The sequence below is a fragment of the Acomys russatus genome, chromosome 11, assembly GCF_903995435.1.
Source record: "Acomys russatus chromosome 11, mAcoRus1.1, whole genome shotgun sequence".
NCBI lineage: Eukaryota > Metazoa > Chordata > Mammalia > Rodentia > Muridae > Acomys > Acomys russatus.
The window spans coordinates 52892913-52920407 of NC_067147.1; the positions used below are offsets into that span (position 1 = coordinate 52892913).

Here is a 27495-nt window from a genome sequence, read left to right on the forward strand (position 1 = left end):
ATCCATGAATGTTGCAGAAGAGGACAAGGTGAGAACAAGTGTCTCTCCCTGGTCTGAAGTCGCCAGGTTCCGTGCAATAAGCCACATGAAAACAACCCTGAGCGTGCAGGTATCCACACCCGTAGCTCAAAGTATATGAAGCAAAAACTGAGAAAACAGCAAATCCACACCAGTATGGCGACCTCAACACAGTCTGGATACATTAGCCATAGGGCTATGGAATGAAATCCAGTTCCTTTACCCAGCTGTACGTCAGATGTCTCATGGAATACTAGTCCCTCCCCATCATAGACAACAGGAATTCAAACAATCCCATCATGCACAGCAAAGGTTTTTCCACCGCACAGTGCCACACTGGAGACAAGTGTTAGAAACAGTTCTCTGTGTACATTATGTGCAGTTATCCAAAATGTCTACCCTCTTCTCATTCCTTGGTCTTTGTGTTTTGAACTTAGTGGTGACATCAGAATAGTTTCTCCAGGCCTCACTAGGCTGATAAATGTTTGCATCATCTGAACTCAGTAGCCCTGATGGACAGGCTCATCTTTCTCATATCAACTGTTGTTGACTCCTGTCTAGCCACTGCAGACCCACGATGTCTCTCTCACCATTTCTCCTCAGCTAACTCGCTGCCTCTAACCCCCTTCCTCTCTTCCCATTCTGCATACATATGTATATATACATATATAATAATCACAATTAAATATATATCATAATTATATAACAGAAAACATAGTCATATAAGCAAAACTTGATGTGCACAAGGAGAGCCATTGCTTTCTGTTCCTCTCAGAGGAGTTGAGATTCCTGGTGCCTAATTCCACTGCGATTGCTCTGCAAACTTAACCATCAGGCTTGTTTCTGCTTTGCGTGGCTGTGAGACACCAATGGCAGCCTGTTGCTCAATATTTTTAATTTTACCATGATGTTAGATAATAAACACACATGGTGAAGAAATCATAAGCAAAAAGTGCAATAATTATTTGTGTTGTGAGCTTTGTGAAGTTTGACCTGTTGCCAGTGGAGAAAGGCATGGGTCAAGAGGGAAGGTCCCTGAAGGTTTGAGGGGACCCCACTTCAGCGGATAATCATAAACAGCCGCTGTCTGCGATGTGCAGGAGACGTTTTACTTCTGTGATGCTTTTGCAGCATTTATTGAAGTTGGAGGCTATGAAAATTTTACAGAGAAGTACATGAGCGCCATCCCATCTGTGGTTGAGGGGGACAACCTGACCATCAACCCCAGGTGCTACACGCCTCAGGCAGACTCCTTCCACATCTTCCGAGATGCTGTCACTGGAGACATCCCATGGCCAGGGACTGCGTTTGGGATGGTTATTACAGCTATGTGGTACTGGTGCACAGACCAGGTAAGAGAGTAAGCGTGTGTGTGTGTGTGTGGTGTGTGTGTGTGGTGTGTGTGTGTGTGTGTATGTGCATTCAATATGTGTATGCTTGCGTGCAAGAGAGAAGGGGAGAGGGTGATGGAGAGGGAGAGAGAGACAGAATTTATGTTGCTCTTTTCATCTCACAAAAAGCACTAAGTTCTACTTTCTACACACAAACATCATTTTCAAATCCAACCATTTTTACAAGACTTATGAAGAACAGATGCCTGGTGCCATACCCTGTCCTATATCATGTTCCTCAGAAGGAAATCACAGCAGGCTCCTCCCACCAAGTGTTTGCTGTTCACCACCATTCTTGCACAGAAAGAATGCTCTGTGAACCATAAGCGCAGACGTGACCTCAGATCTCACGAGAAATAAACGGTTTCGGGTCCCACCCTTTGCTCAGCCCAGTTTAGAAAGAAAGCAGGCTGAGCAGAGCAGGAAGCAGAATTCCCCCATAGCCTCTGCTTAGGCTCCTGCTGCCATGTTCCTGCCCCGAGTTCCTGCCCTGGCTTTTTCAGTTATGGACCTATAAGCTATAAGATAAAACCAACCTTTTCTCCCCCAGTTACTTTCGGTCGTGGTGTTTTATCACAGCAATAGAAACATTAACTAAGACAGAAATCCGGGTCATGGAGTGTTGCCATGACAGACCTGGCCATGCTTTTTGAGGAGGAGTGTGGTAATATTTGAACGCTGCACTAGAAAACACACTGAGTGCTCAGAGCTCAGTGGGCTTCTTGCACAGAAAGAGTGGTCTTGATCCATAAGCACAGACTCTGAGGAGATTAGAAGATAGGACTGTGGAGAGAGGGCAGACGGTGGAGGCCTGCCCTAGGAAGCTTCAGAGGGAAGTTTGAGGGCCCTTCAAGGACCCCATCAGAGCCGTTAGATGTTTTGAATTCAGAAACCATTGAAATGAAACTTTTGCTCCATTAGGAAGTAGATGCTGGTTGGCTGGGGCTGAGAAATCAGCTGTGATTAAGAAGCAACCAGCATCAATGAGGTAAAATCTTCCGGGAAGTCTTTTCTTAGGGTCAACGCAGATGCTGTGGTCCAGAGGCAGTCCAGGCTATAGCGAGCACTAGCAACCAAACTGAGACATGTGTAATGGTTTTCCAGGTAGTTCTGGTTCTGAAGGCATAAAGGCGTCATGGGGAGCCTCTGAGACTTGGCTGTGTGAGAGTCTAGGAGAAGCTATTGGTAAAAGTGCAGCCTGGGTTACAGCAGGGCCATGGAAGAAGCGGAGGCTTGCTACGATGCGACAAAGTCAGAGTCGCCCAAGAGGGGCCAGACCATGATTCTGGTGAAAGCGCAGCTCAGCTGCAGTGGAGACGCCAAGATCATGAGATGGTCACCAAGGACAGAATCGGGCGTGGGGTGGGACCTGCCTGATCCCAGGCGACAAGCTGGAAGACAGCGTGGACGTGATTTTCGGGTTGTCTCACGACTATACTGTGTTCTTCCGGCAGGTCATTGTGCAGCGCTGCCTGTGTGGCAAGAACATGTCCCACGTGAAGGCCGCCTGCATAGCGTGTGGGTACCTGAAGCTGCTGCCCTTGTTCTTCATGGTGATGCCAGGGATGATCAGCCGCATCCTGTACACAGGCAAGCCACGGACGCACCTCATCTCCATTTTACGCTTGAATTCTTATGAGGGTGTTTTAAAATCTTATTTTAAAAAAAGACTTATTTTCTGTGTAAGGGTGCTTTGGCTACATGTATGTCTGTGTGTCGCATGCATGCCCGGTGCTCACAGAGGTCAGAAGAATCGCATGAGGTCCTCTGGAACTTGAGTTATGAATGGTTGTGATCTGCCATGTGGATGCTGGGAACCAAACCCAAGCCCTCGGCAAGAACAGAAGTGCTCTTTCTGGACTGCTGAGCCATTTCTCCAACACACACACACACACACACACACACACACACACACACACACACAGACACACACACGCCATACTATATAGCCAAAGGACCTGTAAGGTAAAAACTATCCTTTCAAGATCATTGAAGAACTGTGTTGGTATTTTGGTGGGGATTGCACTGAACCTGTAGGTTGCTCTTGGCAGGATGGCTGGTTTTACCATGTTAATCCTACTCACCCATGAACATGGGAGATCATTCCGTATTCCGATAGCTTCTTCTGTTTCCTCCTTCAGCCTCTTGAAGTTTTTATCATGCAAGTCTTTCACTTACTTGGTTAGAGTTACCCCAAGATAGTTTATATATTTTGAGTCTTTTGTAGAAGGTTTTTCCTTGGTTTCTTCTCTGTCCGTTTGTGACTTGTGCGTAGGAAGGCTACTGATTTTAGTGAGTTAACTTTGTATCCAGCTACTTTGCTGAAAGTGTCTAGCTGGTATGTGAGAGATTCCTGGTGGAATTTTTAGGGTCATTCATGTATGCCCTATCACACCCTCTGCAAGTAAAGATGCTTTGACCCCTCCCCTTCTGATTTACAACCCCTTAGTTTGCCTTATTTCTTCATCTAAAACTAAAGTCATGATATTTACTAGGTGTGGAGAGAGTGCCCAACCTTGTCTTGTTCCTGGTTTTAGTGGAAATGCTTTGAGTTTCTCTCATTTAAGTTGATGGGGGCTATGGGCCTGCTGTAAATTGCCTTTATTATGTTGAGGTGTGTCATTTGTATGCCTAACTTCTTTAGGGGTTTTTATTGTGAAAGTCTATTGGGTTTTGTTAAAAGCCTTTTCTGTATCTAGTGAGATGATCATGTGGTTCCATCTTTCAGAATATTTCCATGGTGGTTTAATTTTTAATTTGTGTGAGTTGAACTATATATGCCTATGACTCAGGGATGAAGTCTGCCTTATTATGGTGGGTGACACTTGTGTGTCTTCTTGTATTTGGTTTGCAAATATCTTATTGAGAATGTTTGCATGTACGTTCATAGGAGAAACTGGTCTGTAATCACCTTTCTTTGTTGGGTCTTTATGTGGATTGCGTATCATGGTAACTGTGGCCTCATAAAAAGAATTGGGCAATGGTCCTTCTGTTTCTATTGTGTGGAATAGTTTGAGAAGTATTTGTGTTAGTTCTTCCTTGAAGCTCTGGTAGAATTCTGTGCTCAAACTATCTGGCTCTAGACTTTTTTTTTTTTTTTAATTTGACCAACTTAATTATTCCTTCAATTGCACTAGGAGATATATGTTATTTAAGTTGCTTTTCTGCTCTTGATTGACTTTGGTAGTTGCCATCTATTGAAAAAATTACTCATTTCTATTTTCCAGTTTGGTGGAATACAGGTTTGTTAAGTATATTCTTATAATTCTCTGGAGTTCCTCGGTGTTTGTTACATCCACCTTTTCATCTCTGAATTTGTTAATTTGCATCTTCTCTCTGCCTTTTAGTTAATTTGACTAAGAGGTTGTCAATCTTACTGATTTTCTCAAAGAACCAACTCTTTGTTCTCTTTTTTTTTAGTTTTTGTTTCTAATTTATTGATCTCATTCCTGATTCTTCCGATCTCCTTTTGGGTGCTCTAGAGCTTTCCAGTGTGTTGTTAGTTACTAGTATGTAGTCTCTCTAAATATTTAATGTAGACATTTGATGCTGTGAACTTGCTTCTTAGAATCTCCTTCACAACATCCATATATGTCATTGTGTTTTCATTTTATTCAGTTCTAAAAAGCTTTGAGTTCAGTTGTTCAGTATCTTTGAGTTTGCAAGCTTTTTGTTGTTCCTGTTGTTATTGGTACCCAGCTCTCATCTGTGGCACTCAGGTAGGGTGCAGCGTGTTATTTCAGTGTTCTTGTATCTTGCTTCATGTCTGAATGTGTGGTCAGTTTTCCAGAAAGTTCCATGAGCTCCTGAGAAAAAGGCGTATTCTGTTGTGTTTGGTGAAACGTTCTGTAAGTATCTGTTAGGTCCATTTGATTTATGACATCGGTTAGCTCTGACATTTCTCTATTTAGCTTTTTGTCTTGATGACTTGTCTATTGGTGGGAGTGAGGCACTGAAGTCACTCATTATCACTTTATGAGGGTCAATATGTGATTCAAGCTGCAGAAGTCTTTCTTTTATGAACTAGGGTGCCCTTGTGTTCCGTGCATACATGGCAAGAATTACACTGTCCTCTCAGAGTTTTCCTTCCACCCCTCTTCTGATTAGTTTTGCTTTAAGATCTATTTTGTCAGATGTTATAACAGCTCTACCTGCCAGCTTCTTAGGTCCACTTGTTTGGAATATCTTCTTCCATCGTTTTACCCCAGGGTTGTGTCTATCCTTGATGTTATGGTGTATTTCTTGGATGCCGATGAAGAATGGAGCTGTTTTGGAATCCATTCTGTTCATTGGTGTCTTTACACTGGGGAGTGCCTGCTGTTCTGTTACTTTGCTGTGCTGGCTGCGTTTCCCCTCTTTTAATTTGCTGGTCTGATAATGTTTATTCCTTGTGTGTGCTTAACCACTTCAGGTTGAAGTTTTCTCTCTGGTACCTTCTGTAGGGCTTGATTTGTAGGAAGATACTATTTAAATTTGGCCTTGTTGTGAAATGTCTTTCTTTCTCCATCTATTGTGAGTGGAAGTTTTACTGAGCATAGCAGATTGGACTGGCATCTGTGGTCTATAAGACTTTGTAGAGGGAAGAGATGACTCAGAGGTTAAGAGCACTGGCTGCTCTTCCAGAGGTGCTGAGTCAATTCCCAGCAACAGCATGGTGGCTCACACCCATCTATAATGAGATCTGCTGCCCTCTTCTGGTATGTAAGTGGACATGTAGATAAAGCATCATATACATAAAATAAATAATTTTTTTGTAAAGAGAGAGTTTGTAGAAGATTAGTCCAGGCCATTTTTGCTTTTAGAGCCTCCACTGAAAAGTCAGGGGTTATTCCAATAGGTCTGCCTTTATATGTTGTTTGGTCTTTTTCCCTGGAAACATTTAACAATCTTTGTTTATTCTATACATTTAATGTTTTGACTATTATGTGTTGTGGACAATGACTTTTCTGGTCCAACCTATTTGGTGTTCCTCTTTCTTCTAGTACCTTGATAGGCATCTCCTTCTTTAGGTTGGGGAAATTTTCTTCTACAATTGTGTTGAAAATATTTTCTGGGCTTTTGACCTGGGAATACTGTTGTTAATAGATTTGTTCTTTTCATAGTGTCTTGTTTAGGATTATTGTTGCTGTGGTGAAACACCATGACCAAAGCAACTTGGGGAGAAAGGGTTTATTCTGCTTCTGTTTCCACATCACTGTTCACCATAGAAAGAAGTCAGGACAGGAACTAAAACAGGCAGGAACCTGGAGGCAGGAGCTGATGCAGGGGCCATGGACACTGACTTGCTTCTCCTGGCCTGCTCAGCTTGCTTTCTTGAGGGGATGGGGGCTTTTGGGTTTTTTGTTTTGTTTTTGCAACAGGGTTTCTCTGTATAACCAGCCTAGCTGTCCCAGAACTTGATTTGTAGAGCAGGTTGGCCTTGAACTCACAGAGATCTGCCTGCCTCTGCCTCCTGAGTGCTGGGATCAAATATGTGCCCCACCATGCCTGGCTTCAGTCGGCTTTCTTATAGAATGCAGGACCACGTGCCCAGGATGGCATTGCCAACAATGGGCGAGGTTCTCCACCCTCAATTGCTAATTAAGAAAACACCCTACAGAGAGATCTATTGGAGCTGTTTTCTCACTTGAGGTTCCGTCCTCTAAGATGACTCAAACTAGTATCAAGTTGACATAAAGCTATAAAGTTTTACTAGATTCCTTTCATGGTTTGTGCCTAGATTTTGTTTTGTTTTGTTTTTGAGATTTAGCATTTTTCGTTACCAACACATCCATTTCTTCTCACTTGTTCTCAATGCCTGAGATTCTCTTCCATCTTTTGTATTCTGTGGTGATGCTTGCCTCTGAGGTTCCTGTTCAAACTCCTACATTTTCCATTTCCATATTTTCCTCAGTTTGGGTGTTCTTATTGATTTTATTTCAGCTATAATGTCTTGAACTGTTTCCTTCCCGTGTGTGTGTGTGTGTGTGTGTGTGTGTGTGTGTGTATGTGTAAGGGAGAGAGAGAGAGGAGAGAGAATGTGTGTGTGCAAGCATGTGCATGTATGTGGTATGTGTGTTTTCATAAAAAATATCTATCTAATATATGTTGTAACATATAATACAATTCATATCCCTTTTTAAGGATGTCTAACATATCCATAAAGGCATGGCCCCTTTCATGTGTTTCAGCTGTATTGCTTTTCCAGAGCCTACTGGAGTAGTTTCTGGACTCTAGTGGAGACATACTGCCCTGGCTGTTGTTGACTGAGGTTTTACCCTGGTATCTGGACATCTGTGGTTGAGATTATTGTAATTCTTGATGCTAATATCAGTTCCTGTCTTTGGTGGGTGTTTTGTTCCTTGGATGCTGTTGTTCTCCTGCTTCTTAGGAAAATGTAGTGGATGTGGGTTGCCTGCTCGAGCGCCTCTGACATTCTGACATGGGTGGCCACTGGGGTACTGCTTAAAATGTTTCTCTACGTTTTGTGAAATGACTGAGAATGGAAACGAGGTAGACGGGCAGGCTGAGGAGGTCTACCAGAGGGAAGAAAGTGGAGTGTGCCACCATGGTCTCTGTAGTCCCTTGAGAATGGGGAGGTGGGGAGAGGAGGGGTTAGAACAGTTGATCTGCTACAGAGCTAAGCATGGGGGGAGTAGACTTGGAGCAGAGGAGGAAGAGTTAAGATTGCCTATCTGACTCACAGGCCTTCATGGCTGGCGGGTTTCTAGCCTCCATGTTGCATGGCTGAGAAAACAGGATGCGGTAGTGAGGAAGGCTGCAAGATCGATCCATCAGAGGTTGCACAAAAAGGATGGGGAGACTGTGGCAGGTGGTAGACTCCAGGGATGGGAGAGGGGAGACCAGGGACTGGATTTGGAGGGGAGGGAGAGAGAGTGAAGATCCTCAGCTGCTTCCCCCACACTGGGTCCCCATGGAAAGCTGGGGTGTGATGGGGTCCTTCCATGTGCTCTAAAACAACAGCTGGGACAGATCTTAGGGACCATCCTGCCTGTCAGGTCAATCCATCGGGATCTACGAAAATGAGACAATGACAATGTCCTATTCTGGGTAAAGAGGTACCAGGTCTTTGACATAAAATCCAAAATGTATCTCTATATTTATTTATTTTTGTTTTTTTGAGACAGGGTTCTCTGTGTAGCCTTGACTATCCTGGACTCGTTTTGTAGACCAGGCTGGCCTCAGACTCACAACGATCTGCCTGTCTCTGCCTCCCGAGTGCTGGGAATAAAGGCGTGTGCCACCACCCCCTCCCCACATGGCTGTATCTCTATTTTCTATCAGGTGCCTTTCCTCCCACCCATGGGCTTTCCTCTTTGTCCAGTGGTTGCAAACTGTGCCTGCTGGAGTCCCGCTCACTGAACTCATCTCTGAATATCTCCCCAGATATGGTGGCCTGTGTTGTGCCTTCTGAGTGTGTAAAGCAGTGTGGTGTTGATGTCGGCTGCACCAACTATGCCTACCCCACACTGGTGCTGAAGCTGATGCCCATGGGTAAGTACCAGCCTGGGCTCGCACAGCCTCAGATGCTTGGTCTGTAGATGAGCACAGAAAGGCTGTGATAAAACCCTCGGCTATTATCACTTTACCGCCACTGATTCAGCTCTGTTTGCAGACATTTCCTGGGCACCTTTCACACATCGCCACCCATGTGCTGAGCCTAGATGACCCAGAGATGGACCAGGTGTTTAGTGTTAGGAGAATCTTGACCCTTTAGGCTCAACACTCTTAGAAGAAAATTAACAATATTTATGTGTCTCTTTGCTAATAAAAAAAGCAATGTTGTTAAACATATATATCCAGGTTAACTGTGAGCCAGGGACACACATATATTTGCTTTCAGTCTATTCAATTTGCAATCACCCATTGAATGCACATGTCCTGGACTTTCGTGCGGGTGCCCAGAAACACTCATGGATGAAGTTGCAAACATAAATCTCACTACCATTTAGAATTCACATTTCAGTTTCCTAGCATGTGAAATAGGTTGCACATGTGAAGTAAGTAACTTATTAAGATGCAGGAAAGTGACTGTGGTGAACAGAAGCTGATCAAGGTAGAGAGCTCAGCTGGGACCAGTGGACAACATTTCCAAGGCCCTTTCTCCATCCTGGCACGCATGAACATTCTCAGGATGACAGGAATATAGCCCGCAGATCGGACACCACATTCCCCATATTCTGTCCTAGCAGATGTCGGGCCAGAGGGAACTAGAGCATCCGGTTTCTGTAAGGATTCAAAATGCTGTTTTTCCTCTCCAAAGACAGCAGATACACTAACTAGATGTTTCCACTAAGTCTTTATGTGGTCAAGAGATCATCACAAGGAAAGATGGCATGACACGGTTTCTTCTATTCTAAAACTAGGTTCTAAAAGATGTCATCTGAGTTTCTCTTTGAGACTAAATTCCCCCGTCACATCATTTTGAGATCACCAAGAAGGATGTGGGAAGCTCCACACGCATTTCTATTATATGAGTAATACTGATATCTGCTCAATTTTTCAATGTTTCAAACAAATCCATTGTGTTGGAGAAATCCCCTATTTTTATCCGGCACTCATAAGCTAGGGCATCCTGTCTAACCAGAGCTTGACCCTCTCCTGACCCCAGGACTGCGAGGCCTGATGCTGTCAGCCATGGTGGCTTCTCTCATGAGCTCCCTGACCTCCATCTTCAACAGTGCCAGCACCCTCTTCACCATGGACCTCTACACCAAGATGAGGAAGAAGGCATCAGAGAGAGAGCTCCTGATAGCTGGACGGTGAGGGAACCCGGGCTCTGCCTAGACTCCTCTCGAGAAGGGGAGATGTAGAACTAAAGTTTGCGTATCTTTGACCTCAGTGAAAATAATCATCAATCTACCTTGGGAGGAGGAACGCTAGGGACAATCCGTATTTTTGGTTGTGTGCCTGGGATTTAATGACTGAGCCATTTTTCCAGACCTGCTAGGAACAATTCAACTTATCCTTTCATACAGCCAAAAACTGAGGCATTTAAATGTAATGGTTGTCTTTTCTTTTCTTTCCATTTTGTTTGTGTGTGTGTGTGTGTGTGTGTGTGTGTGTGTGTGTGTGTGTGTGTTGTTTTTTTGAACCAGGGGTTCCCTGTGTAACAGAGCCGAGTACTGGGATGAAAGGCATGTGCCACCAGGCCCGGCTGTTTTTTCATATTTTAAGTGTTTCATGGGGGTTCACATGGTTTTTTGTTGTGAATTTTCCTTCCAGAAGCCCCATCCAATCACATCTTTACAAATTACCACCTACCCTTGATGCTTCATCTTTCAATGTCTCCAGTAATATCACGGAGAAGGGATGATAAATTAAGTTGTACCACCGATGAGATTATAAACTTCACATTCATTAAGGATTGGCTAATAGAAAGGGAAAGACACAGCTAAGGGACTAGGTCAAGAAGTTGCTTAGAAGGTTACGTCAACCACAGAATCCCTAAGCTGTCTGGAGGCCCTGAAGACAAATGAAGTAAAAACAAATCATCAGGACGAAAGGCAGACCCTATTTCCCTCTTCACTATTTTCAGGTACACCCAACATTGTCACAGCATTTTGTAACATGAGTTAGAGGTCACGTATGGCATACACACAGAGGACATGGAAACTAGCTATGCAGTTCAGTGATGTATCTGAAAAGGCGCATGCGTGTAGTGACTGCACACGCTAATAGTGAAAACGATGACCACCCAGAACTGCCTCAGTTTTCTATCTTTCCAAAGTTAACGCCATAACTGCGAATGCTGCTAAGTTGCCCCACTTCACATTGTCATAAATACAGTATAACATCATGTATTGCTTAATGTATGGCTTCTTTGGCTCACGTTAGTTTTGTAACAGTCAGTCATGTTTTCATGTACAATTTGTCTCACTTCCTTGCTGTACGGTATTCCAGCATCTTTCAGTCTCACCATGTACCTGCTGTGTTGTTCATGGACATACTGCTTTGTTTTTAATTCTCACACCTGATCTTCTGCTGCCATCAATCATATTACTATGAAGTAGCTTTCGTTCTGGGCCTGTTCAAACTTACGGTTCTATGGAATGTGGATAAGAGTCTTAAGGAAAAAAAATTGATCATGACAGGGTATTGTGGTAAGATAACAGCAGTTATCTTTTATAGTTATGAATTTTTAGTAATATATTTAGCATATGTTTCCATTAATGAAAACAAGTTATCATTTCCCTTGGAGAACCACTGCAAGTTCCTTCCAGGACTTCTCAGCTAGTCAGAAGAGAACCGGAGCCCTCGCCTCCTCTCTTGTGTGCAATCTGCCCTTTCCCTGTGGCTTTCTCCCTGGGGCACTGGATAGACGCGCTCTCACATAGTCCTGAGAAGCAGTGTTTGTCCAGACCAGTCTTGGAAGAGCACTGCCTGCTTTCTTGTGACGTTCATATCAAGAGAAACTCACCACCCATTTCCACATTTCTCTTGGTTTAAAATACATTTACTAAATTAAACACTTGGAGATGGAAACCTGACGGGCCTAACGTGGTCCAGATCCTGACTAGATAAGGGATGTAGGAGAGAAAATAGAAAGGCACACATAGCTTTTTGTTTCTCTGTTTGGCTGGTTAGTTGGTGTGGTTTGCTCTTCTGGGATGGTATTCAAGATACAGTGTTCCAACCATTCAATACATAATTGGACACAAATCTCACTGAAAAGATAATATGCTTCTTCTTTCTTATCAAATGTTTATCTCCCAAGATATAAATATGGAAAAGGCACATTACAAAAATACTTGCTTCATATAAGCAAGCTGTGCCTCTGTAGATTAGGGAGTTAGACACAGCTACAGCATGTGAGATCACAATCAGACTATATTTTATGAAAGAAATCTAGTTTCAGTAAAAGGAAAATAGAATAGCAAAAGGGATAAAAGTAAGTCAGAGTGAAAAGATGGCAGTGACCTGGCAAGATGTCAGGAAATCTCTTGTGGAGGTGGCACTTGAGCAAAGTCCTGAAGTGGGGGAAGGGGAGGCCAAGGCCCTGTGAGTCATGTGTGTGGCAGTTTTGCTAACGCGCCCAGGGAGCAAGTGAGAAAATAGAAAGGGCTCAGCTGACCAAGGTCTTCAGGCGCCGGGTCATGCCAGGCCATGTCAGTGTGTGACAGGAACAGTAAAGTGGGCTGGGAAGCATCTGGTTTTCTTTCCAGAGGGACAGCAGCAATAATAACAGTGTAATTTATTCAACCTTTACTGTGTTCTGGGCTGCATGATTGTCACATTTAAGCTGTGTTACAAGGTGGCAGAGATTTTGTAGAGTGTAGTGGACATTAGTGTCTCAGTCTTCTACCCAAAGACGCCTTCCTCTGTTCTCCATCACCTTGTCCATATTTCAGATGAATATGGAGATGATGAAATTTCATGCATAATCTGGTTAACCATATTTGCTCATTTATTTATACACAAAGCAAACCCTGTGTTTAGAAAACTTTACAGCTCATCTTTATGAATCCTAGGATCTTCTAGTCAACATTTTAACCAACCCTTTCTGTCAAGAAAACACAGGAACTAGTATTTGTCAATACATGTATTGTTTTTTATCAATTCATCTAGCATTATGGGAAAGAGAGAGGATGTTTTAATCCTTACTTATGGAAACAGACTTAGTTATCTCTAGCTTTAAAAAAAGATAAAAATTGGATTCTACTTTATTATACAAATAACTACTGATTAAGAGAACTAATACAGTGTTTATTTCTGAGATGTACATTAAATAAATATTAACCAACACTGACATTTGACTGTTTTATGAGGAACCATTAACCTTAGATGAAGCCTTTATGCCTTGTGTAGATAAGTATTGTTGCTATTGCATTAACAGATAAGTAGCATAGGATGGGTTCGTATCAGATCAGGGAGCGTAGTTTCGTTTTGAAATAGAATGAATGGCAGGAGGATAAATTCAAGCACTCAGCAAATATGCCTGTGGTGCTGTGGTTTACTATCTGAATTATTTTTTTATAGGTTGTTTGTCTCTGTGCTAATTGTCACCAGCATCTTGTGGGTCCCGATAGTAGAAGTATCTCAAGGTGGACAGCTGGTCCACTACACAGAGTCTATTTCTAGCTACCTTGGGCCTCCCATTGCAGCTGTCTTCCTGCTCGCCATCTTCTGTAAAAGGGTCAATGAACAGGTAAGTGAAGAACGGGGAGGGGTTTCCCTGCTGGTCTGAGAAGTCTGTTCCTCTCACTGGCAGCACAGGATGCTTTCTGGCTACTCTGTGTGTGCGCCCAAGGCCTGCCTCAGTTTCTGCTGTGGTCACCACAGTGTCTGGTACTTACTAAGTCATGAAGATGTTCCTGCTCCCCGTTAGCAGCATTCATAAAATGCCATGTGCACGGTGCAGTGCTGGGGAGCACTGGCGCAGCAACTGGACTGCCAGCGTCCCATCAGGGCTCCACTCTGTGCAATGAGGATGGTAATAGTGTCCATTTTATAGGAGTTTCCAAGCGCATTAAATGAAATAGCATAGAAAATACTTTCTGAATCACTAGTTAAAAATTAAAATATGGTCATTGTTATTGCAGCATGAATAGTTGATCTAATCCCTTATATGTTTCTGTTTACTGTGTTATGTGATTCTTCAGGCAAGTGACAGGCTAGTAGTTCTTAGTATCTAGTGATTTTTTTCATCTCTTCAATATGTGTAATATGGATCATAATCCTCTTTGGTCTACAAACTAAAGCACAGGTTTTGATTCTACACATAAGAAAAGAGTGAGGAAAGTTTTCAGTGTTGACAGTGGAGTCCTGCAGTTGGACACTCAACAGTGTAAGGTTTTCCAGAACCACAGAGGGCGACATCCCACTGACAGCTAGTGTTCACAATTCTCCCTGTGTGCTGGTGTGCACCTAGGAAACCGGTGGTGATTAATTATGACATACTTGAGTGAGCGACTCACATTCCCTAAGCACTCTGTTCTTGCTTTGTTTTTAACAGGGAGCGTTCTGGGGTCTGATGGTTGGACTCGTGATGGGCCTTATCCGCATGATCGCAGAGTTTTCCTATGGGACGGGGAGCTGCCTGGCGGCCAGTAGCTGCCCCAAGATCATCTGTGGAGTGCACTATCTGTATTACGCCATCATCCTCTTCTCTGTGTCTGCATTGGTTATCCTGGGAGTTTCTTTCCTAACAAACCCCATTCCCGATGTACATGTGAGTGATGCACAGGATGGAAGTCACTCGCTCTCAACAGCTGTGTAATGACAGCTTCAGCCAATGCCGGGCTAGTGCAATTATTCCATTACTCAGCTAAACAATTTGAACGAGTGTGTGTGAAGCAACAGTGTATTAACAAGAGGCTAAAAATTGGGCCTATGTTTTCAAGGCCACTGAAATGTTCCTACAGGTAAAGGGGCTTGCCAAGTCCCTGAGATCTACATAAAGGATGCTAGGAGGGTACCAACTCCACAAAACCATCCTCCAACTGCCACGCATGCCTATGAAAGCACCTACCAACACGCATTGCACAGAAATAGTGAAAACCAATGAGCATACTATCTCACAAGCTTCATGATGCAGGTGCAGAGCACAGCTGTGCCCTTGTCACAGACATTGGGAAGGAACTGTCACTCTTGTCAACAGACGGAGAGAGATCTTACAACAGATCCGTCCATCTGAGCCTCTCCGGGCGTGAGTTGAAATTCAGATTCATTATAGAAGTTCATGTATATATGTCTTTTTAAAAATCAGACTATCAGTGACCAAAGAAAGGAAAAATAGAACAATAAGGTCCATCTTTGTCTTTCAAGATGGCAAAAAAAAATGCTTAATATTACTAATATAAAATGTTGGAAGAGATTTAGTAAAATTTCAGCATCCAAAATTACTGATAAGTGTGGGAATTTATGCTTGGTAAGAATGTCATCATGAGCTATTTAACAAGCGTTAACTCTCACAGTTTGTTAGTCCTAATCGCAGTTTCAGGAGCTTATGCAAAGATACTTGTACAAGTAGGAAAAATATGTGAGTCAGCATTATCTGTGCAAATGTCATTGACTTGAAAACTGGAGTACAACCCCAACTGCCATCACTAGAAGATGACTCTGTAAAACAGTGTGCTAAGTATTTCACAGGCAGTTGAAGGCAGCTTTTTACTTGCTTTGAGACCATCCATAAATCTGTTCAGTGGAAAAAATGCACATAGGATAACATGAGATCTTGTAATATCACTTAGGAATATAATTGAAATTGTGCAGGCACGTGTGTGTGTGTTCACGTGTGTGTCTACATACAAACACAAACATATATATAGACAACTGAAAATTTCAGCACCATAACCTCTGGCACAGTAGCTATGACAGTGTGAAAGCCATACAAATGTTTGTCATTTTTCAGCCTACATGTAATAAACAATATTACTATGTAAATATCTATTATAGTTATATTTTATATATTACATATTGTATTTGCATAATAATATTGTTTGTTACATTTAGTATATAATATGTACATGTGACACATTTACATACTAATGTTGTTTATTAGTAACATATTTATGCAGTATATACCTTTCATGTATTTTCTACCCATTGCTCAATCTTGAAGCAATACATGTTTGCAGTTTTAAGGAGGGACCAGTAGATAATGTGTGAAGTTGCAATTCAATGCCTAAAGTTGTGAAATGACTTTACCAGTGACATGTCATCAGAATTCATAACTAAATGTTTGCTCTGAGTCTTGGATATAGGCTGAATGAGCACCAGGAAATATGTCATGGTTTCCAACCCAATGCACATAATATTGGGTTCCTTTCTGCTAATACAAATAACCATAATTTATTATTGATTTTTCTTTATAAAACTTTTGTCTAGAGTTCATGTTTTGTTTTATGCTTATGCCAAAGGAGTTGAACTTTGAAAGCAGGTATGTTGGTATCAGCAGAGATGTCGTAGGTGGTCGTGTAATGCTGTAGGCCTCACCTAGGAGAGCAATACTGAGATATCCTGGGACAGAAGCTTTGAGCCAAGTCCGTGGTAGCCCAAACTAGGCCAGGAGTCAAGAAGTCTCTCAAGAAGATAGCTTTAATGAAAAAGTAGAGGGCATGATGGTGCCTTAACCCCACCCCTTGGGAGAGAGAGGCAGATCGGACTCAGAGTTCAAGGCCAACCTGGTCTACACAGTGAGTTCCAGACAAGCCAGAGGTACATAGTGAGAGCCTGTCTCACAAAAGAATAAAGAAAAGAGTGGATTTAACACACGAATGTGGTGAAGCCTCTGGAGCTCTGGCAGGGCATCCCAGCGTGATGTGAAAGCGACAGAGCCAATAGCACATTTCAGTAGGATTGGGGACACTGAAGGGAAGCGTGACTTTGAGACTATGATGGTTGTAACCCTGTGGACATTTGGACCAATTTCCTCAGAATAGCCTTGGGTGTGTCTTAGTCATCCATTGGATCCAATCACACTCCCTGCATGAATGATAAAAATATTACGTGCCAGCACATATCCCGTATGTTTTCTGAAGTGTCAATCAATACACAAAGCAGGAGAATCATGATCACACAAATGCTAGTCAAAATTCTATGAAACTTAAAATTTTAAAATAACAACAGTGGGCAAAGTCCCTAGGCAGGATAGGACTGAGATGTGTCATTACACGTGGAACTCAAGAACTGAACAAAATAGCCGTCTAACCCCAGTAGATGCAGAATTACAACTTACGATGTGTCGAGGGACAATAGAAGCCCTAGTCATCACGGAAGAGGAAGAGGAACGAGAAGGGAGGAAGGTCACACACACAGGTCGGGTCAGAGAAACAGCTTCTTGCGTCCTATAGAGCAGTGGAGTGGAGATTCCGCACAGCAATTTGGTGTGTGTTTATAAGGAAACAGAGCAAAGGAGTTAAAAGTTCTTTAACCTCCATTTCCTCCTCACTCACAAAAGTAAATGTTTAAGGAAATGAAAATGCTAATTTCCTTGATTTTGTAATTACATGTTGCATATATGTATCAAATTAGTGCTCTGTGACACGTAAGTATGTATAATTATTATGTGTTGAGTTAAACTTTTAAGCTAGGAATGATGCTGCACCAGCACCTGGGATGTGGGGGTGGAAAGATCAGAAGTTCAAGGCCATCTTCAGCTACATGGCAAGGACAAGGTCAACCTGGGTTACTTACATGAGACCCTGCATAAGATAGATAGATAGATAGATAGATAGATAGATAGATAGATAGATAGATGTAAAAAGCAGTCTCTAGCCAGACTGAAAATAACAATGAATTTACTATTAACAGTTGGACAGTAAGGACAATGAAATAACAATAAAGTCACTATCCCTGCTAAACTGTAGGACAATGAGTGAAGCCACGGTGTAAGGCACCCTAGCCTGGTCCCCTACTTTTCTGAAAGTAAGAGGTTTAGGAATCTTGAGCTTTTAAATGCTTCCTGAGGAATGAAAAACAGAAATGATTTTAACTGGTTCCTGGGTTTTGGAAAGTGTGATATGGCAGAAGGACCTTCCATTACAACCTCTTTTGTGCAGCCCAGTTTTTTAGTTATACAAACATGAGCCTATTCTTTGGTGTTTGCTAACGTGTACCTTTTGCTCATGCTTGCTGTGGTCTCCGCTCAGCTGTATCGCCTGTGCTGGACTCTTCGGAACAGCAAGGAGGAAAGAATTGATTTGGATGCAGAAGAAAATGAGGAGAAAGGAGCTGATGATGGGCGTGAAGGAGGTAACGCCTCACTTACATGTTGGTTTTCACAGTGTGACTTAGTGAGGATTTTTATATACCCTCTTAATTAAAATATAATTACATCACTTCCTCCTTCCTTTTCCTCCCTGGAGCCCCCAATCCCTCTCCCTCCAAATCCTCCCATGAATTATAGCCTCTTTTCTTTAATTAATATTATTACATATATGTATGTGTATTCACAAATACATCAGTACAGCCTGCTGAGTCTGTTTCTGTTGTGTGTATCTGGTTTCAGGGCTGACAGCTTTGTATTACATAACCAATTAGGGGCTCATCCCTGGGAGAGGTTATTTCTCCCATTCTTGGCCGACATTAGTTGCCTTAGATTTTGGCCTAGGAGTGGGACGAGTGAGATTTTTATTGCCCCTTTCACATTAACAAATCTATTATTATTGCCATTGTTCTTGTCTTGTTTACATAACCTGAGATGGCTGGTTGTATGTTAACTTGACACAAGCTAGAATCATCAGGGAGGAGGGAGCCTCACTTGAGAAAATGCCTCCATAAAATAGGGTTGTAGGCAAGCCCAGAGCACATTTTCTTAATTAGTGATTGAAGAGGAGGGCCCAGCCCACTGTGGGTGGGGCCATGACTGGGCTGGTGGTCCTGGGTTCTATAAGAAAGCAGGCTGAGCAAGCCATGAGGAGCAGCCCAGTAAGCAGCATCTTCCATGGCCTCTGCATCAGCTCCTGCCTCCAGGTTCCTGCCCTGCTTCAGTTCCTGTCCTGACTTCGTTCAGTGATGGATGGCTACCTGCAAGTATAAGGCAAATAAATCCTCCCACAGCACCCCCAACTTGATTTTTGTTCATGGGGTTTCATCACAGCAATAGAAACCCTAACGAAGACACAGCATCTTCTGTGAATGAACATCACAGCCGACTTCCTGGTATTCTGGCTCTCACGGTCTTTGTGATTCCTCTTCCCAGATGTTCACTGAGCCATAGACACAGGAGCTGTGATGCAGACGCAGCCGTTAGAGCTTGGCTTGATCTCTGCATCATGTCAGGTTGTAGTTTCCTGTAATGACTTCATGGACTGAGGAGATAAGCTTCTTTGATGAGGGATGACCCCTGCAGTTATCCAGTTCCCAAGAAGTTTTTGTTTCCATAACAAACTAGAACATTAAAATCTCACCAGCCCAATAATGAAGACAGCTTGATGGATATGAAATCCACTCAGCGACATTAGCATCCCCTGTCCATCCATGTTCCTTACTACACGCTGGGTGCTGAGATGACTTTCAGTTACCTGTTAACTTCTCCATCTTCATACCTCGTGATTAAGTCTCTAGCCCCAAATCCTCTCCAGCCTCGTTTCTTACTATTCTTTCCAATACACCAAAAGCAGGAGGGATGCATCAATTTCTCTACATACACCAAGATCCTTGCATATTGTCACAAAGATTCACTAGAATAGTTTCACAAAGCACAATATTGAAATTGTATCACCAGTTTTGACAAGGGTGGGGGGGCATGTTTTGAGACGGGGTCTCTTGGTGTAGCCTTGGCTGTCCTGGACTCTTTTGTAAACCAGGCTGGCCTCGAACTCACAGTGATCCACCTGCCTCTGCCTCCCAATTGCTGGGATTAAAGGCATGCAACACCACTTCTGACTTAGTTTTTTAAAACGAGCTTAAGATCATCTTTTCTTCTGTTAACCTGCCTATCAACTCAATAGTACGTTTATCTGGATCTCTAAACGCTCTTTCTTTTTTCTTTAATTACAGAAACCTATTGTATATTAAGGCTAGTAAAGCCTCTGTAGTATTGCATGCAAAGCACTCCCCATGTCCCTCTCATTTTGCCACTTGTGTTTATTTACTTCTGAGTATATTTTTCAGAATTTTATATATTTATATATGTACATATATGTATGTATGTATGTACGTACGTATATGGGTGTTTTGCCTGCATGTATGTCTGTGTGAGGGTGTCAGATCTTACAGTTACAGAAAGTTGTGACCTACCATGTGGGGCCGAGAATTGAACCCAGGTCCTCTGGAAGAACAGTCAATGCTCATAACTACTGAGCCATCTTCTCCAGCCCAGTTTTCAGATTCTGTATAGTCAAATTTGTACATACTTTCTTGGGATTCTTGTAGTTTTTATAAAAATAAACACTCAGTGTTTAAGACATCTGTAGAGCATTGGACAAGGCATTCTACGCATCTTTGGTGATAGTTTATTTTTCTTTCTTGTTCCAGACCAAACTGAAAAGCCTCATGGATGTCTCAAGAGGACTTGTGACTTATTCTGTGGTTTGCAAAATACAGAGCCCAAGCTGACGAAAGAGGAGGAAGAAGCTCTGAAGAAGCAGCTGGAAGACACTTCAGAGGATCCCTTCTGGAGGACAGTAGTGAACACCAATGTCATTGTCCTCCTGGCTGTGGCAGTGTTTTTCTATGGCTATTTTGCCTGAACACTATCTCATCCACAACAATATTGGTTAAGCAAAGGATCACTGTGTGCATTTTCATTTTACAGTTTATTATCTTGCAAAGGGGCATTTGCAACTGGTAATTTTATCTAATAAGGTGACGTCAGACTTGATTTTTGTTGTCACTCCTTGTAAACAAAATAGTTTACAATTTATAAAACCACTAAAGTGACTTCATAATAAGAAAGTGAAGTAGGCAAAGAACCTAAATATCTTTTTATACTTTTATAAAGTATCATTACCGACTAAAATTTTATAGATTTAAGAAGCATAATGTGATGGTTTCACATATATATGTTGTGAAAGTGTCACCACAACAAAGTCAACTGGCACATTTGTTGTGGAAATTTTGGTTTATTTAAAAATTCAGTTATGGCCAGGCATGGTGGCACATGCCTTTAATCCCAGCACTCTGGACCCAGAGGCAGGCGGATCTCTGTGAGTTTGAAGCCAACATGGTGTATAAAGTAAGCAAGCCTAGGACAACCAAGGCTACCCTGTCTCAAAAAAAAAATTCAGTTATATTATATAAACATGTTTTTGTTTTAATCACAGGGGTGGGGTATGGGACCTGCTCCAATTTGTCCACAGCTGCTAAGTCTCCTGAGAGGGCACACGATCTTTATCAACAGGAAACTGCCTCATGGGGAGGCATGGTCTTTGCCAGTTGGAAAACATCCTGATATGGACTTTGAGAGGGTATAAATACAAGAGCCCAAAGAGAAAAAGAAAGAAGAAAAAGGGCTGCAAGAAGAATGCTTGGAGGAGATGGTCAGAAGAGGAAGAGGGTCTCCTGCTGCATCTGCTGGCTGGGGATGCTCATGACGACCCTAAGCAGCAGGAAGCAGCCAAGGAAAACTACACCCCATCTCCTCACTAACCTTTTTTCCTTCCTGCGTGGTGCTGGGGTGGTGGAAAGGACTGGAGTGGAGAAAGGAGAGAGATAAGAAACCAAAATAAAAATAGATTTAAAAAATATGCCTGTACATCCATAACCTAGCATACTTGCTCTTTTGTATTAAACAAGGAGAAAATACTTAATATGCTCTCAGCAAATTTGAAATACACAGTACATCGTTACTTTCCCTAGGTGTATAGATCTAATGTGTTATTGGATCTCCATAATGCACTCATCTTACAGCTAACACCTGCACCCTTTATCGGACACCTCATCTTTCTGTCCCATCTTTGAGCTCCTGGAATGCACCACTGCTCTATGCAGTTTGTGCTGCTGCATCAAACACAAAATATTCAGAATTATGAAAGAATTTGGTTTTTATAGATCTTCAGATGAGAAAAGACTGTACTTAAGAGCCAGAATCTGGAGAGGAGATGTTGCTACATCATTCCATGGCAGATGGTGGGTGATGGAGATCATCTGTGAAAAGGGAAAAGGGACTAAATTTGTCTTTTTTATCAGGAGCCCAATCCTGCAATAACACTAATTCATTCCTGAGGGAAGAACCCCCATTAGCGCTCACTGCATTGAGGTTTCTCCTCTTTGCACTGACACTGAATTGGTTTTTCAACATATGACCTATAGAGGATCTATTCAAATATAGAATTACACGCTATCCATTACATTCAAATTATACCAGTTTCATTCTGGTAACACCAAAGGCCCTAATTTGTTTGCAGAACAACTCAGAAGTAAAGAAAATATTTGTGTGACATAGCTAGGAATGAGACTCAAGGAATAACACATTCTAAAACAAGTCCCTGCTGCCATCCTGGGAAACCAAACATGCTGCTTCCAAAGCTCAGAGGTGGAGTCATCACAGCATAGACACATGGCATAGAAAGCAGTCACTGGTCGCTAGTTGGTCTTAAGCCCACAAGGTAATGGCCTTTGCCCTTATCCCCTGCTTCTCTGGCACACTGGGGCAGAGGCTGGGCCCCCAGGGCCTCAGGCAACTATGTCTGCACCCTCTAGAAATATAACCATCCATGGGGATCTACGTGTAAAGATGATCACTGCTGCATTGTTTGCGATGTCCTAAGATACTTGACATTGTCTTCCCTTTGGAAACAAATCCCTTAGTCCAACCCAGACTAAGAGAGAGGATTACACTTGGGCATAAACAAAATGCGGATCACACTACTGGGATCTCTCTTAGAGACTGTGAACCACAGCAGAGACACTCTAAGGAGCCTAAGAAGAAAAGAGATCTAACTAGTTCACAGGGCGTGGCTGAGTGAACAGAGAGTACGGCATACGCCTAGAGGGTAATAAAACAAGCCAGCATGGATTGATACCGAGCATTATGTAAGAGAAAAAACATGCACCTGTTTCAATGATGCCATAGATGGGCCAAACCTAACCCGGAGCAACAGTTATCACAAGGCTTGCCCTTGGGGACATTGACAAAAAGCAGTAAGAGTCGGGCCAGTGCTGTACATGCTGATTGGGCTGCAGGCTATGGGAGAACAAGCCTGTGGAAAAATTCATGGAGCTCTACAGTGAAGGTTGTGAATTCCACTGTTTATACTGTTTCAAAAATAAAAATAGAAGAAATAACATAAAATCGATGTTATACCTTCAACCAAACCACCAACAGCAACAAAAACAGATTTTTTTTTTCTATCATTGTCCTGGTATAAAAGGAATAATAAAGATTTGTCTTTGAGAAGGTAAAAAAAAAAAAAAAAAATTGTCCATCAGTAAGCTATCTGCAAGAAATACATTGTGAAGAAAATAGCAAACTGTAGACAAATATATAAATTAATGATAAAATAAGGATGACAACATTGTCTGCTGATGTTTAAATATTGCACTATGAGCTCGGGAGATGGCGGAGCAGTTACACACTCTGGCTGCTTTTGCAGACAATCTGAGTTTGGTTCCCAGCATCCACTAAGGTTGCTCACAACTCCATGGAACGCCACGTCCAGGGAATGTGATGTACACGTACATACGCTCACACACACAGAGTCACACACACATAGAAACGTATCTCTAAATAATGTGCGTATACATATGGCGACACTTGTGCGTGTGCATGTGAACATGTATGGAAGATGCCGATCATTTTGATCAAATAGCTGCAGTTGAAGATAAAGGCACAAAAGCCTTTGGAGTGGGTTCGCTAGTTCCCTGAGCAGAAGAAAATGTGCAGAGAAGATGACCCATGAGGAGCTGGGCCTGATTCCACACGGCTGGCAGGGAGGATGCTGTACAGGAGCAGCCAGAAAGGATGCTGGAGAGCAGAGCTGGAGAGATGAGCAGGAGTGTGGCCTCCAAACCCCCGGGAGCCAGGCCGGCAGAGGGGCAGTGGAGTCCATTGAGCAGCTGGAGCAGAGAAAGACCAACCACACACCTGGATGTGACTGTCTTCTATGCCTTCTATTAGGACTTTGATTTTGATATATCATTGCTTCTCAACTTTTTTTCAATTACGACCACTTATCGCAGAGAAAACTTTTATATAAACATACAGGATTTTATACGAGTGAGAGCATATATTCATGTTTTATAACAGTAGTATTTTAGGGACATTCTACTTTAATAGGATCTTTAACTATTTCAATAACTATCACATAACATACGCATTATAATTTATTTGTTTAATCAATATCATATTTTCAGTTTTCCCAGTGTTGTCTTTTATAAAGACCACTATCATCATTGAGTATACACTTATTTTTCAATTCTTTCTGACACAACGCATCCCCAGCAGACTTTCCTCTCCCTTCTCTCCTCCCATCCCACCTCTTCCTCCCTCTCTCCCAGATCCACACCTCCTCCATTTCCCTTGAGAAACAAGCAGGCCTCCCAGGGGTATCAACCAAACATAGCTCTCCTAGTTAGAATTTCTATTGCTACAGTGAAGCACCTTGACCAGTCCAAGCATGGCTCCACCCACAATGGGCTGGGCCCTCCTCCATCAGTAACTGATTAAGAAAATGCCCAACAGCTGGACTTCATGAAGGCAGTTTCTCAACTCGGGTCCCTCCCTTCCAGATACCTCTAATTTGTGTGTCAAGTTGACACAAGACTAGCCACCATGAATGACCTCTTTGTCAACTCACACACACAACACACAAACACATCTCTAGTAAGTCATAAGCTTTGTCTCTTACTCGTCCCCAAGTTCTCACATTAAAAACATAAGTAACTGAAGTCCTGCAGTCTTTACACATTCAAGCACATTAAAATTTGAGTCTCTCTCTAAAATAGCCAGTCTCTCTAAAAATCCAAAATTTCTTTTAAAAGTTCAGTCTTTCAGCTGTGAGCTACTGTAAAAATCACAATTAAATTAAATGCCTTCTTTCAAGAGGAAAGAGCCAGGGTACAGTCACAATCTGAACAAAGCAAAAACAAACTCTAAAAGTGTAAATAACTCAAAGTCCAATATCTGGGATTCACTCACGGTTTTGTGGGCTCCTCCAAGGGGCTCAGGTCACGCCTCTGGCTCTGCCCTCTGCAGCACACACAGCCTGTCTTCTAGGCTGGTGGCTCCACTCCTCAGCTGCTGCTGTTCTTGGTGCTCTTCTCGTGGCACTGGCACCTCCAAAACGCTGGGGTTTCCTGCTGCAACTGGGCTGCACTTTCACCAACAGCCTCTCATAGGTTCTCTTCACAGTGCCAAGCCTCAACTTCTCTGCATGGCCCCTTCAGTCCTGGGCCTTCAGCTGCCACAGAGGCTGCACCTCCACCAGTGGCCTCTCCTGGCCTCTCACACTGCCAGGCCTCAGCTGCTCTCCGTGACCCCTCCGTGCCTTCAAAACCAGACCCACCTGGGTGATCCTTACACATTACCAAGTCCGGCTGCCAGCACAAGGTACAATGGTGGCTGCTTCTGGAACACAGTTTCTCGGTGCTCTCAGGAAAGCATGCCCCAGAGGATTTCACCTCAGTGATGCTGGTCTCTTCTCAGTCACCGCTAATTTCTTCGCTCCAGCTGATCAGCATCCACTGTCCCAGTAATGCCAAGGTTTCGCTTCCTGGTGCTGCCTCTTGTTAATCAAGGCTCACTCTCCAGCCCCAGCTGACCTGAATGAAAGCTTCTTAATTCAAAATAGCAAACAATCCTTGTTTGCACACTGCCGCCAGACCGCCTAGCAACCTATGACGTCATGTCTTTAAGCTTTCCCTCTAAAACCTCAGAAGCCAGGGCTGTATTTTCTGCACTGCTCTCAAGGTTCTTATCTTCCAAGCTCCTACAGAGCATCCCACTGAGCTCTCCTAGCTGAAGTTCCAAGTCTTTCCACAATCCTCCCCAAAACCCGGTCAGGTCGGCCGCAGCATCAATACCCCACCATGTTGGTAACAACTTGTCTTAAAGTTTCTATCGCTTAACTCTGATGCCCCATATTTGACCATGTCCCCTTGATGAGGAGGCCTGGTGGCACTCAGAGGAAGGATAGCAGGCCTCCAAGAAGAGACTTGATACCCTATGAGCATATAGAGGGGGAGGAGGTCCCCCTCAGGCACAGTTATTATGGAGGGGAGTAGGGGGAAAGCGGGCAGGAGGGAGGAATGGGAGGATACAAGGGATGGGATAACAATTGAGATGTAATATGAATAAATAAATATATATGTTCCTATCGCTGCAACAGAACACCGTGAGTAAAAGCCAAGTTGGGGAGACAACGGTTTGTTTCTCTTACACTTCCACAGGGCTGCTTTTCACTGAAGGAAGTCAGGACCTGAACTCAAACAGCACAGGAACCTGGAGGCAGGAGCTGATGCAGAGGCCATGGAGGGGTACTGCTTGCTGGCTGCCTTCCCAGTCAAGCCACTTAGCACACTTATGGGAAGACATCTGTGTAGTACATTTTCTGTTAGTGGCTCCCCCTCTTGGAGAGTAAGTCAAAAGAAGAAAACAATTGTTTACTCAAAATCTTGTTTTGTTCAGTAACACATAAGCTGGGGGGGGGGGGGGGGGGGGTTGCTGCCAGGACTCATGAATGGCATCATTGGTCAGAAGCTATTGACATGAGACCACAGTGCCCCCTGGTGGTGATAGCTAGTTAGGGAGGCAATTAATTCTGCAGAAGTTACTGAGAAAGGCAAAACATTTTATTACAGATTTCAGTCTCCGCCCATCTAAGATAGGAGGTTTTAAAATAGCATGTTTTCTCTCTTTTGATCTCCTGGATCAAAGTGCACCATTAAAGAGAAATGGAGAAAGCCTCGGGCCTCTGTCACATTCTGTAGTTGGGTTCTGTCAGGGAAGACGTCACTAGACACATGTGTTCATTAAAACAGCATTTCTTGTAGGAAGCCATGCACAATAAACTCAAGAAGCAAGGCGAGATGCCTTTACCTACTAGAAACTGCGGCCACTTGAAGTCATGTACTAGTCCGTCACACGATCTGTGAGTGACAAAGAGGGCAGAGGAGAGCATTCATATTTTAAAAGAAAAACATCAACTCATTGTGCAGCTGGAGCTTGAAATTAACAACCAGGATCAAATGGAAGTGTGCTTGAAGAGGTTGAACACCTCATGAAAACCAGACACTGTGGCTCACCCTGGCTCGGAGCGACAAGCAGCCACCGGGAGAATCCTGCATACACAAATACACGTGAGCACACCCACAGAGCCACACACACGGATACACATGAGCACACCCACAGAGCCACACACAGGGATACACAAGAGCACACCCAAAGAGCCACACACAGGGATAAACAAGAGCACACCCACAGAGCCACACACACGGATATACAAGAGCACAGCCACAGAGCCACACACATGGATACACATGAGCACAGCCACAGAGCCACCCACAGGCACACACACGAGCACACCCACAGAGCCACACACAGGGATACACATGAGCACACACACAGAGTCACACACATGAATACACAAGAGCACAGCCACAGAACCACACACAGGAACACACACAAGCACACCCACAGAGCCACACACAGGGATACACATGAGCACACCCACAGAGCCACACACAGGGATACACATGAGCA

General features: G+C 43.2%; 1 protein-coding gene across 2 annotated transcripts in view; it reads left to right on the plus strand.

Moving 5' to 3' along the window:
* Positions 1–20721, plus strand: part of LOC127195721 (solute carrier family 5 member 4A) — a 38623-nt gene extending 17902 nt beyond the window's left edge. The window contains exons 8-15 of one of the 2 annotated variants that reach the window (XM_051153252.1): positions 1150–1370; positions 2864–2999; positions 8796–8903; positions 10021–10171; positions 13389–13557; positions 14365–14580; positions 18002–18104; positions 20331–20721. In XM_051153252.1, coding sequence (XP_051009209.1) covers positions 1150–1370; positions 2864–2999; positions 8796–8903; positions 10021–10171; positions 13389–13557; positions 14365–14580; positions 18002–18104; positions 20331–20545 — 1319 coding nt within the window. In that variant the 3' untranslated portion in view covers positions 20546–20721. The remainder of the gene's footprint in view (positions 1–1149; positions 1371–2863; positions 3000–8795; positions 8904–10020; positions 10172–13388; positions 13558–14364; positions 14581–18001; positions 18105–20330) is intronic. The other variant, XM_051153253.1, reaches the window with a different exon arrangement.
* The last annotated feature ends 6774 nt before the right edge of the window (positions 20722–27495 follow it).